This window comes from Phocoena sinus, chromosome 2 (genome assembly GCF_008692025.1).
Source record: "Phocoena sinus isolate mPhoSin1 chromosome 2, mPhoSin1.pri, whole genome shotgun sequence".
Taxonomy (NCBI): domain Eukaryota; kingdom Metazoa; phylum Chordata; class Mammalia; order Artiodactyla; family Phocoenidae; genus Phocoena; species Phocoena sinus.
Genome location: NC_045764.1, coordinates 93,687,588 through 93,700,193, shown reverse-complemented (window position 1 = coordinate 93,700,193; position 12,606 = coordinate 93,687,588). Strand labels below are relative to the sequence as shown.

The following is a 12,606-nucleotide window of genomic DNA, read 5'->3' as shown; positions in this document are numbered from 1 at the left end:
GGGTTTGATCCCTGGTCCACATGTCTTGGAGCAACTAAGCCTGTGTGCTACAACTACTGAGCCCGCATGCCATGACTACTGAAGCCCGCGCACCTAGAGCCCATGCTCCACAACAAGAGAAGCCCCTGCAATGAGAAGCCCACACACCTCAAGGAAGAGTAGCCCCTACTCGCTACAACTAGAGAAAGCCCACGTGCAGCAGCGAAGACCCAACGCAGCCAAAAAAAATGACTCTGCAATGTAAACTAGGTTTCCCTGCTTTTCTCTCATAGCACATTGTACTTTCCCTTCATAGTTTTACTATAGTTGATGAATATATATTTATTTGGGTTTTTTCCCGCTTAACTGAGATACAGTTGACAAGTTTGTGTGACTATTTGTTTGCTGTTTCCTGGATTGTAAACTCCATGAGGGCAGAACCCAGGTTAGTGTTGATATTTGCTGCCCTCATCCCATCTGTCCGCTTAGAATTGTGGTCTGGCACATAGCAGGTGTTCAATAAATATTTGTTGAGCGAAATGAATCAGTGCACTGTTTAAGAACCCTGCCCTGTTCCCTAGGAGTAGGTTTGAATCTCCGCTTAAATTCTGGATAAGTCTTATTAAAGTTAGGACTGAGGGTAGGTGTTGCAGGTATTTCAGCTCACAGACCCTCTCCAAACCTCGCCTGCCACTCTCCACCCTGTAACGTGTAGTTTCCTGCCCATCCCTCTCTGTGTTCCTGGCTATCCGGTATCATGCACCATCCCTAACAATCACAGACCAAATAAAGAGAAAGATTGTGACATGGACTCCAAACGTGACCGCGTTTGCGTCCCAAGGCCGGAATAAGACGCCAATGACTCATAGCTCCATTTAGGCCGGCAAAGCGCATCACTCCCCTCCCCCGTCCAGACCTGGGGGATTCCACATCCACCGCCAGGAAGCTCGCGCTCGTGCCTCGATTCGGATCTTCCGTACAGCATGGCAGCCCCCGAAGGCGTCGCCCACGGCAGTACATTCCGTACAACATGGCCGCCTACAGAGAGCGCACCGCAGCCCTCCCGCCCGGCCACCGGAAGTTTCCGTTTGAAACCCAGGCGGCAGACCCGGTCTGCGGTACGGCAGTTATTGCCGAGCATCTTTCGAACCAGAGCGACGGGGCCTGCGGGCAGGAGCAGCAGGCGTCTGGGTTCGGCTCTCCTGGGGCGGGAGACTGGGCTGGATGTGGGAGGCCGATGGGATGGGCTGAGAATGGAGGATTTTCTCTCTCCCGAGTCGCGCTCTTCTGGGGCCCTCCGCCTGCTCGGGCACCCTGGCTCACTCCTGGGTAACATTCGCCTTGTACCTTCCAGGCCCCAGCCGTGCCGCCTCGTTACGATGACCAGCGTGGTCAAGACAGTGCACACCCTGCAGCCCCCCTCTGTGCTGAGCAGCGGCCTGTCCGCAGGTGGGTGTCCACGCCGCCCCTGCCCCCGGGCACTGCGAACTGGCCCCGGGTGGTCAAGCCAGGAGTATGGGGGATCAAATCGGTGGCTGGGAGTGGAGGGCTCCGGCAAGGGAGGGGGTTCTATTGGCTCTGACATCCTGCTCTAACTCCCCTAGAACCGAGCTGTCGAGGCTTATGATGGGAGTTAGGGGAAGGGCCACATGGTGGGAATTTAGACTTGACCCATACCCCTGCTCCCCCAAACTGAACTCTGCTGCATTCACCAAGTAGTTTTAAGTTGTTGATTATTCTACAATATTATTCCCATTAAGCTAGGAATCCCTTTTTAAACATTTACCTGTTTTATTTCCAGACGAGCTATCTGGAAGGACTGGGTTTATTGTCAGGGAGAAGAGAAGAGAGTCATATGAAAAGCAGGATACTTAGGGAGCACTAGGGTTCACACTGTGTCTGGTTCACATTTGTAACGGCACAGTGTCTCTTATATAGTACATTCTCAGTAAACATTTGTTGAGTGAAGTGAGAGAGAAGGGTCAGGCCTAACTAGTATTCGAGAATCTTGGGAGAAGAGAGATGGTTAAAAGCAATGTTTGGGACTTCCCTGGCGTTTCAGTGGTTAGGACTCCGCACCTTCACTGCCAAGGGCCTGGGTTCCATCCCTGGTCGGGGAACTAAGATCCCACAAGATGCCCTGCGTGGTCAAAAACTAAAAAATCAAATAAATAAATAAATAAATAAATAAAAATAAAAGCAGTGTTTGATTGCTTTGCCATTTGCTTTGTGTTACTGGGCTTGCGGCTGAAAGTCATCTCCTAAAGTCTGCAGTTGCTGAGCTGCCTGATCTAGAGATCATAGCACAGAATAGGCTTCAAACATCAGAACCTGTGGTAGGAGATTTTGAAGCAGCTATTTAAGATCCCTTCCCAGATGACTCCATGCAGTTGACTGATGGGCAGTAGCAGGATTGACCTTTGAAGTAAATAGGCTTTACTTCAAAGGGTTCTGTTTGTCCTATGTTGCTTCAGAACACCTGAGTGGCAATTCTGGCATCAGCAACACCTAGGAGTTGATGGAGGAAATGGAGCCGGTATTAGCTGCCTTTCCCTTAGAAAGCAGTCTCTCGTTCAGTGGGGAGCGACTGGCATCTCCCCAGCCAAGTTGGAAGTTTTCATCTCTTTGCTTTTTTCCTTGTCCCAGCTTTATGATCATATGTAACTTCAATAGTTTAACATTTTTAGGCTGCTTCTCAGGATTTTAGATTTTAGGCATGGGTTGGTTGTTTTTTAGTTTTTTGAATAGGTAACATTCAAAATAAATAAATATCCAAAGTGGGGAAACAATATACGGTGAAAAACAAGTCTTCCCTTCCTTGACACCAGTCATCCAATTCCCTCCTTCACGTCTCTCATTTTAAGGAGATAGTCTTTGTTAAATCCTGCTAAATTTTTCCTACGATGCAGTCCTTAGGATCTCACAAATATGGGTTATTGAAACCAATTCCAGTCAATGAAGAGTGTTAATTTTGATCAATTTGCTATGGACACCTTTTTGCATGAGATAGATTTCTTTTTTTTTTTTTTGCGGTACGCGGGCCTCTCACTGTTGTGGCCTCTCCCGTTGCGGAGCACAGGCTCCGGACGCGCAGGACCAGCAGCTATGGCTCACGGGCCCAGCCGCTGCGCGGCATGTGGGATCTTCCCGGACCGGGGCAAGAACCCGTGTCCCCTGCATCGGCAGGCGGACTCTCAACCACTGCGCCACCAGGGAAGCCCTAGATTTCTTATTGTGTGTAACTTATTAATACTTGAGAGAGGAGAAGGTAAATTCATGCACTCAAAGTTACCTTTTACTTCCAACAGAGACCTCAGAAAGAACCTTTTTAATACTTGTTTTGTGGGTAAGAGGGGAAAATAGGATGTAAGTGCCGATTGAGTGTACCTATAAATGAAGTAATTTGTTAGCCTGAGAAATCATATTTATTCCAAACTGTTGTGCAGCTAGAGTCATCAAAATAAATCTTTATCAGACACAAAGTTTCCTAATCCCTGTGATCCAGTGCTTTGTACCTCATTTCTTCAGCTTGATTTAATTGTTATGGCTCTTAACTTAGGTCAAGCTTAAAGGAGCCGTTTTACAATGAACAAAGTGAAAGTTAGTATAAACTAGAAGAATCCTGTGCATGTGCTGGGGGTGCGTGCTTAACTCCAGAACAAGTTACTTGAATTTGCTATCGAATGTAAGTGGTAGAAAGATGTGTGTGGTAGAGGGCTGGCATAAGGGCTAGGGGGGAAATGCTCTCCTCTGGCGAAGAAGAATGTCATGTCGGGGCCATTTCTCTGGTTATCTGGCAGTAGCCTAGCAGGATCAGAACAGAATACCAAACAGGGAACCTAACGAGCCTCTAAACTTAACAGTGGATAAACAGTTTAAAAGGGCTGGTGGTAGGGGCTTCCCTGGTGGCGCAGTGGTTGAGAGGCCGCCTGCCGATGCAGGGGACACGGGTTCTTGCCCCGGTCCGGGAAGATCCCACATGCCGCGCAGCGGCTGGGCCCGTGAGCCATAGCTGCTGGTCCTGCGCGTCCGGAGCCTGTGCTCCGCAACGGGAGAGGCCACAACAGTGAGAGGCCCGCGTACCGCAAAAAAAAAAAAAAAAAAAGGGCTGGTGGTAAAGGCAGTCAGCATGGAAGAGGGAAAGAAGAATAGAGGAGCTAGTTTAGAGATGGTCTGTGAAGTAACCCATGAAACTGTGACGTGTTCCATTTATTCAATAAGTAGGTTTTGAACCTCTGTTAATATGCCAGATACTCTCCTAGATGCTGGGGCACAAAGATGTCTCTTAGAGTACTAGTTAGGGAGCCAGTCTGGTCAAAACAACTAAGCAACTGCTGAAACTCGAAGCAGCTTGAGTGTAGCCTTAGGAGAGCGGGCAGAGTGCTTAGGAGCTGAACGACATAGTTCCTCTCAACTGCTGTGTGACGAAGGACTCAGCTGTGTTCTGCCTTGCTGACGGCCACACTGCCTCTCATCCTCTTTGCTGTATGAATCTCCACTTTCACATCTATACCCTCTGGCCATTCAGTTTGCTGTATCCGCAAGCTTTTGGCTACCCTCAAACACACTGTACTGTCACATTTCAAGAATTTTGGTTTCTATTCCCAGTTGGTCTAGAAGTCTTATTCTTGCGAATTTATAGAGTTGCACTGTTGGTCATGATGCGCGGGATTCCACCCTCTTGTTTTCCTTTGCAGATGCACAAACTCGAGCCACTTCTAAGAGCCTGTTACCTGTTAGGTCCAAAGAAGTCGATGTTTCCCGACCTCACTTAGGAGATTCAGAAAATGATGTTACAAAAATCATCAAACCAAGACGAGACAATGGGTGAGAGTCAGAGCATCGGTATCCAATTCTTGCTCAGTACCAAGAATTAGGGCTTTCGAGAGCACAGGGTATCTGAAGGATTGGCCTGTAGTCAGTGGCCTATAGCAGTGCAGCGTTGCTGACCTGTTTGTCAGAACCCTCTGTGTTGATCAGGTCAGAAGAGGCACAGCCAGGGTTACAATAAGAGCTATTCTTTCCTCTCTCAGCATTTGCTCTGAGTGTACAAATAGCAGCAGTGCAGTCAAACCAGCCTTAAGTGGTAGTCGTGGCAGGTGGGGCCTAGTTGTTAGCCTAGGTTGCTGCTCTCAGCAGTCCAGCCCAGTGTAGTATGCATGTGTGTCCCTCCACCTGGTGTTCAGCTCCCGTGTGAGTGAGGCTGACATGAAGTAGCCACACTGTCTTGAGCCGAAGCAGGTCTGTCAGGTTGTTGAGGTGGTCAGGAGGGGAGCCCGTGCCCTATTCATAAGCTTTTTTCAGTAGTCTGGGCTGAAACAAAAGTGCATGGGCCCTCAGAGCTTCTCAAGCTTGTGCTCTCTGGGACTTGCCTGGCAGTCCAGTGGTTAAGATTCTGTGCTTCCACTGCAGGGGGCACGGGGTTCGATCCCTGGTCAGGGAACTAAACTCCCGCATGCTGCACACGGCCTGGACAAAAATACAAAAAAAAAAAAAAAAAAAGTAATAACAGGACCGTGATTCTCTGATTGATTTCTTTGTTGTTATTGTTTTAATTGAGGTATAGTTGACATACAACATTGTGTTAGTTTCAGGTGTACAACATAATGATTTGATATTTATATATATTGCAAAATGATCACTGCAGTAAGTCTAGTTAACATCCTGATTTGTTTTTGCTTCTCTAGGCAGCTGAGAGCTACAGACACTGCCACCAGGAGGAACATCAGGAAGAGGTGAGCGTCAGGGTAGATGAAACCTGGCCACCGTTTTAAGGTAGTGGAGCTCAATCCTGGTTGCACATCAGAATCACTCACAGGACTTGTTTTACTGTGTTGGAGTCTGATGCCACCCCAGAAATCTAGATGGTATTTTCAGGGCTGAGGCACAGCCGATTTTGAGAACCACTGTCAGGGCAAGAATCAGTGATGCTACCATCTTGAGTACCAGACAAGAGTTTGGGGGCTCCATGCCAGGACCACTGCCCCAACCTAGCTATGGCCCATCGGCAGGAGCGGGAAGCCCTCAGGATGGGAGAGCCTGCGTGTGGTTAGTGAGTTCGAGATCAGTGTTCTGCTGCTGCTGCTGCTGCTGTTGAGATTCTGGAGAAGGATCCAGCTTTCTCTGCTTGAGACTTGCTTGGACATTTTGCAGTCCTGCAGACAGAAATAACATAAGCTGAAAAGTTTGTAGACATAGGTTTTAATTCCACATCTGTTATTTGGGCATGACTTAAAAGTTCTGAAGACAAAATACTATCAAGGACTCAGAACTTTGAAAAGGCTTAATATTGATGATGATAATGGCTATTCCTTTTTTTTGATTTTTTGCATTTTATTTTTTTATACAGCAGATTCTTATTAGTTATCTATTTTATATATATTAGTGTATATATGTCAAACCCAATCTCCCAATTCATCACACCACCACCACCACCACCACCACCACCACCACCACCACCACTTTTCCCCCTTGGTGTCCATACGCTTGTTCTCTACATCTGTGTCTCTATTTCTGCCCTGCAAACCAGTACCATTTTTCTAGGTTCCACATATGTGTGTTAATATACGATATTTGTTTCTCTCTTTCTGACTTAATTCACTCTCTATGACATTCTCTAGATCCACCCATGTGTCTACAAATGACCCAAGTTCGTCCCTTTTTATGGCTGAGTAATATTCCATTGTATATATGTACCACATCTTCTTTATCCATTCGTCTGTTGATGGGCATTTAGGTCGCTTCCATGACCTGGCTATTGTAAATAGTGCTGCATTGAACACTGGGGTGCATGTGTCTTTTTGAATTATGGTTTTCTCTGGGTATATGCCCAGTAGTGGGATTGCTGGGTCATATGGTAATTCTATTCTTACTTTTTTAAGGAACCTCCATACTGTTCTCCATAGTGGCTGTATCAATTTACATTCCCACCAACAGTGCAAGAGGGTTCCCTTTTCTCCACACCCTCTCCAGCATTTGTTGTTTTTAGATTTTCTGATGATGCCCATTCTGACTGGTTTGAGGTGATACCTCATTGTAGTTTTGATTTGCATTTTTCTAATAATTAGTGATGTTGCACAGCTTTTCATGTGCTTCTTGGCCATCTGTGTGTCTTCTTTGGAGACATGTCTATTTAGGTCTTCTGCCCATTTTTTGATTGGGTTGTTTGTTTTTTTGATATTGAGCTGCATGAGCTGTTTATATATTTTGGAGATTAATCCTTTGTCCGTTGATTTGTTTGCACATATTTTCTCCCATTCTGAGATTGTCTTTTCATCTTGTTTGTAGTTTCCTTTGCTTTGCAAAAGCTTTTAAGTTTCATTAGGTCCCATTTGTTTATTTTTGTTTTTATTTCCATTACTCTAGGAGGTGGATCAAAAAAGATCTTGCTGTGATTTATGTCAAAGAGTGTTCTTCCTATGTTTTCCTCTAAGAGTTTCATAGTGTCTGGTCTTACATTTAGGTCTCTAATACATTTTGAGTTTATTTTTGTGTATGGTGTTAGGGAGTGTTCTAATTTCATTCTTTTACATGTAGCTGTCCAGTTTTCCCAGCACCACTTACTGAAGAGACTGTCTTTTCTCCATTGTATATCCTTGCCTCCTTTGTCGTAGATGAGTTGACCATAGGTGCATGGGTTTATCTCTGGGCTTTCTATCCTGTTCCATTGATCTATATTTCTGTTTTTGTGCCAGTACCATATTGTCTTGATTACTGTAGCTTTGTAGTATAGTCTGAAGTCAGGGAGTCTGATTCCTCCAGCTCCATGTTTTTCCCTCAAGACTGCTTGGGCTATGGCTATTACTTATTAAAAGTTTTGTGTCAGTAGCTGTGCTAAGAATTGTACATGTATTCTCTCTTATCCTTCATGATAATAATATTATGAGATGTGTGTATTAATTCTAGAAATGAGGAAACAGCCTCAGAGAGGTTACACAACTCCCTGAAGGTCATATACCACTATGTGGTGATGCCAGGATTCAAACCAACCCGACTCCATAGCCCATACTCTTAACCCCTCCACCACTTCATCTAAGTACGATTATCACTACAGCTATAAGCCACTGAGTAAAGAGAAATCAGAGGAAGAGCTCAAGGATAAGAACCAGCTCTTAGAGGCCGTCAACAAGCAGTTGCACCAGAAGTTGATTGAAACTCAGGTAAGCGATCCACCAGACCTGCCATCAGCTGCACTGGGTGATGCATGTGGAATCCTGAGGGGCCACGCCAGGTGCCTGAGCGCAGGAGAAGATGCCAGGCTTGCGCTGTGGCTGCCCCTGAGGAATGGGGCAGGCCTTACCTGTCTGTATGGCACCCCTACAGGGAGAGCTGAAGGACTTGACCCAAAAAGTGGAGCTGCTGGAGAAGTTTCAGGACAGCTGTCTGGCAATTTTGGAGAGCAAGGGCCTCAACCCAGGTAAGAGATGGCACACAACTGCCTTCAAAGGAGTCAGTGCATGTGCCCCTTCCTGGGTGATTCTGGACTGTGCATCAGGGGTCTGGCATGGTGTCAGCTGACCCAGTCAGTGCAGGGGTTGCCTAGCAAAGCCCTGAAGATTTGGGGGAGCTCCACTCTGTTCTGTTGTGATGTTGACTTTGCCTGCCCAGCGGAGTTTTAGATGGTTGTGCAGAGAGGATTCTCTCTTTCTTATCTGAACATTTTATACCATTAGTTTGGTGCTGACAGGTATGGTCTTGCAAATACATCAGAAATATTTTCTTTCTTTCAAGGGATATAGCATACAGGTAACCTTCACAGGTGGAGAGAGAGATAATACTGTTGAAAGGGTTCCTAAAGCTGGCTAGTTAGCAGAATCACGGTGTTTAAAATGTGATTCCTGTTCTGACCCTGTCCCTAGAGGGCAGAGTCTGTCACAGAGAGGAAGCGGAAGAAGGGGTTACCCCAGGACTGTAAGAGAGCCTGAACTGAGGAGCCTGAGAATGCCCAGGGAAGGAGCCCAGGCTTGTTTGAATTAAGGAGTGCTGACTTTGAATGCTGCCATTAACCTGTGCATTTTAGGATATATTCTTGATAGTCACCATATACGTTTTTGGATGATTTTAATTTCCTACGTGTATGCACTGTTTTTACCGAAAATAATAAAAATGTCTAAGGCCTGAAAAGCTTTTAAAAATAGTTTTGTGTATTGTTAACGAACCCAAAAAATACAACCTATACATTTCTTTTGGACAAATTTTCCGCTGAGCTGAGGAGAAAGCAGGATGAAGTTTTGGCCATATCCATACCTAGAGAGGAAGGGGAGATAAAATCCAGCTCTGGAGGGCAGGCGTGGGTGACCTTGCCAAGGTGAAAACTCAGGGGAGAGAGTTTTCAGATGCTTAGAGAAGTTTCCCTCATGAATACTCCTGTGGAGGGATTTAAATTTTCTTTTAAGTTGCAGTTCCCTAGGCAAGGCTGACTTTGTTGTATTTACTGGTTTTAGGCAGTGAGACCCTGGCGGCACGGCAGGACTCCACCACGGATCACATGGACTCGATGGTGAGGGTGTGGGTGTGAGTGGGCGAAGGCCCAGTGAGCGTGAGGCCCTGCAGATCTAAGCAGGTCTCTGCCGTATGCTCGGCAAAGCCCATGAAGCAGCCTTCGGTTATCCAGGGTAGTGGAAGAGGGTGGTGGATGTGTACTCAAAGTAGCATATTTTACTTGGAAGGTGACTTTGTGCTTACAAATATGACGGAGTCTAAGTTGAGAATGTACTAGTTTAAAACCCGTAGTAGGGTGGGCCGGTAGAGACAGCTTTCTGGTTTCTCTATTCTTTGCTTTACCAAATTTCTCCCCTTATTCCTTTGCTGAGAACTGTGTCTTACAAAGGTCCAGCCTGAACTAAACCTGCCTTCTCTTTGCTTCCCTCCCTGAAGTAGAGGGCAATCGTTTGCACTTAAAGCCTTTTGAGCTTCTGTGATCTATTCCCCAGGAAGATCAGTTGTCATCTTAGAATCCTAGAATACTGGGTACGGAAGCCTTCCTCAGCTCCCCCAGGCGATTTGTCACCCCTTTAGTGGCTACTGCCTTTCGTTCATATTACCTGTGTAGCACAGAGCACGTGGAGGTGGGGTTCTCTGTCCATGCTGTGGACTCAGTTCTTCCAGGCCCACGAGAGAACCCGGCACATTTGTGGACACTCAGTCAGTGACTGAACAGATGGGATATTAGCGATCATCTAATTCAACTCCCATGAAGAGATTAGTTTATATGAAGAAAGTTCTCACATTTCAATAAAGATTTGTTACTACCTTGTACTTTTCTCTTAGCTGCTGTTAGAAACTTTGCAAGATGAGCTGAAGCTTTTTAACGAAACAGCCAAAAAGCAGATGGAGGAGTTACAGGTGAGAGGCAGACATCTCCGCAAGGCAAAATTACCATTTCCTACCACAGTAGGTGGATCTGTGGAGGGCTCTTTCTTATTTATCTCTTTATTCATTTTTTTTTTCTGGTACGCGGGCCTCTCACTGTTGTGGCCTCTCCCGTTGCGGAGCACAGGCTCCGGATGCGCACGCTCAGTGGCCATGGCTCACGGGCCCAGCCGCTCCGCGGCGTGTGGGATCTTCCCAGACCGGGGCACGAACCCGTGTTCCCTGCATCGGCAGGCGGACTCCCAACCACTGCGCCACCAGGAAAGCCCTCTTTATTCATTTTTAATACACTATTTTGTAATAATTTTAGACTGCAGAAAAGTTGTAAAGATAATGGAGAATTCAACTCCCCTAATATTAACATCTTACATTATCATGCTGTATTTGTCAAGACTAAGAAACCAATATTGATGCCTTACTATTAACTAAATTCCAAGACTTTATTTGATTTCACCATTTTTTTCAACTAATTTTCTGTTCTAAAGACTCTTAGAAATGTTCACATCTGCAGGGCATGAGGCAGTGTGCAACACGCTAGGTGGCTCCAGGTTGACAGTTGACACCTGTGTGAAATCCATGCTGTAGAAACTTGATATCTCAGGGAAACCTGTAATAGGAAACCCCGATTCTTGGGTCTGAACCACTTTGGATTGCTTGGATGAACCATGGGATACTACACGGAATCCTAGAGGATTTCATTGCTCCAGTTGACATAACAGACTCTGTAGTAGAGAGAGACAATTCCTAAAACCAACACAGATAAACACACCTAAGATAGAAAAGACAATGTCTGTCAGTATCTCAAACAGAAGCATAATGTTCTGGTTATGGTATTGTCTTTCCTATGAGTCAGAGTTTGGTGGTTTTTTGTTTTTTGTCTTTTTTAATGTCTTTCCATGCAGGCCTTAAAGGTAAAGTTGAAGATAAAAGAAGAAGAGAGGGCCCAGTTCCTAGAACAACAGACCTTATGTAACAGTCAAGTAAATGATTTTACAACAGCCCTTGAGGAAATGGAGCAGCTATTAGAAATGTGATAAAAAGCAGGTGGCCACATGGCTCCCTCTTGGGGATAAACTCTCAGAGGAAGCCACTTAAGACATCTGCTTCTTGGCCATGATCTTCTAGGACTCACCATCCCCAGAATGAAAACAGTTTCTGCAGTTCATGCTGGAATGGCAATTCCTCCTTTAAACAAGCATTCCCAGCCTTCACATTGGCCAGCTCTCCTGAACCTCACAATACGTAATTGAGGCCTACAAGAGAGGGGGCCTGAAAGCTTGGATCAACCTCCTAGGCAACAGAGCGGCACAGAATTAGTATCAGGAGACTAAACCAGCCACAGCCAGAGAAGCCAAAAGGTCACATTCAGACGTGTGGGAAGAAACAGTGGTGCACAGGTGCTTCACGGGAGACATCACTGAGGAGCCCTGCGGTCCCCTCATAACTTGGAACGCATTCTGTCCCATCCTGGTTGGGCTCTATAACCTCACTGTAAATTTACAAACTGGAAGTTACCTGAAATGGTTTAATAAATGGGGTGAAGGTATAGATGGCAATAACACCTATGAAACAATACACCTTGGAGCTTTTAATCTAAATCAGTTCTGTTTTTGTTTTTATAAAGTGTTACTTTTAAAATAAATATTTCTGTAACTATTCAGACTGCAACACTGGCAAATGAAAATAGCCTTTTAACCTAAATACGTCCACTGAATACTATTGAACTAATCTAGGTAACAAGTTCAAGCCTCCAGTTTCACCCAGAATATTTTTCTTCCACTCATTAAGTGCTCTGTAGCTAGTGCCCCCCACACACCCCCCAACCCCATCTTCCAGGAACATTAGCTAGTCTTCTGTGGTGTTCCCTGTTTGTAGCAGTGGGTGCCACGCTCCGTCCACCAGGTTTGTGTCACTAGCTGCCTGCATTCCTAAGTATGCATGTATCTCTGCTCTTGCTTTGCACGGCCAATCCTGGACCTGGCCCCCTGGATCCTTAGTCAACTGAAGTCCACAGAAGCCACACGCCACCCGTGCAACCGCCAGTCCACCAAAGGCACCGCCATATTTCATAGTCAAACTAGGCACACTTTGGCTTTGGCCATCTCCCATTTTTTTCTGCACCTCTCCCAATTTCTTCAGCAATTCCCTCTACTCTTCAGCATTATTGGGGCTGCCCAGAGCCACCCAATCAAGTCAAGTAACGTCCCACCCTAACTTATAGGGCTAAAATTCTTTTCCTTCATACACATACAACAT

General features: G+C 45.8%; 1 protein-coding gene across 1 annotated transcript; it reads left to right on the top strand.

The window, feature by feature from the left end:
- The first annotated feature begins 962 nt into the window (after window positions 1-962).
- KNSTRN (kinetochore localized astrin (SPAG5) binding protein) lies at window positions 963-12,006 on the top strand. Its single transcript, XM_032617554.1, is given in 10 exon segments — window positions 963-1,035; window positions 1,038-1,170; window positions 1,334-1,428; window positions 4,677-4,806; window positions 5,667-5,714; window positions 8,033-8,138; window positions 8,302-8,395; window positions 9,423-9,478; window positions 10,249-10,323; window positions 11,253-12,006. Coding segments are annotated over 10 exon segments (942 nt in total). The 3' UTR covers window positions 11,385-12,006.
- Window positions 12,007-12,606: the final 600 nt, after the last annotated feature.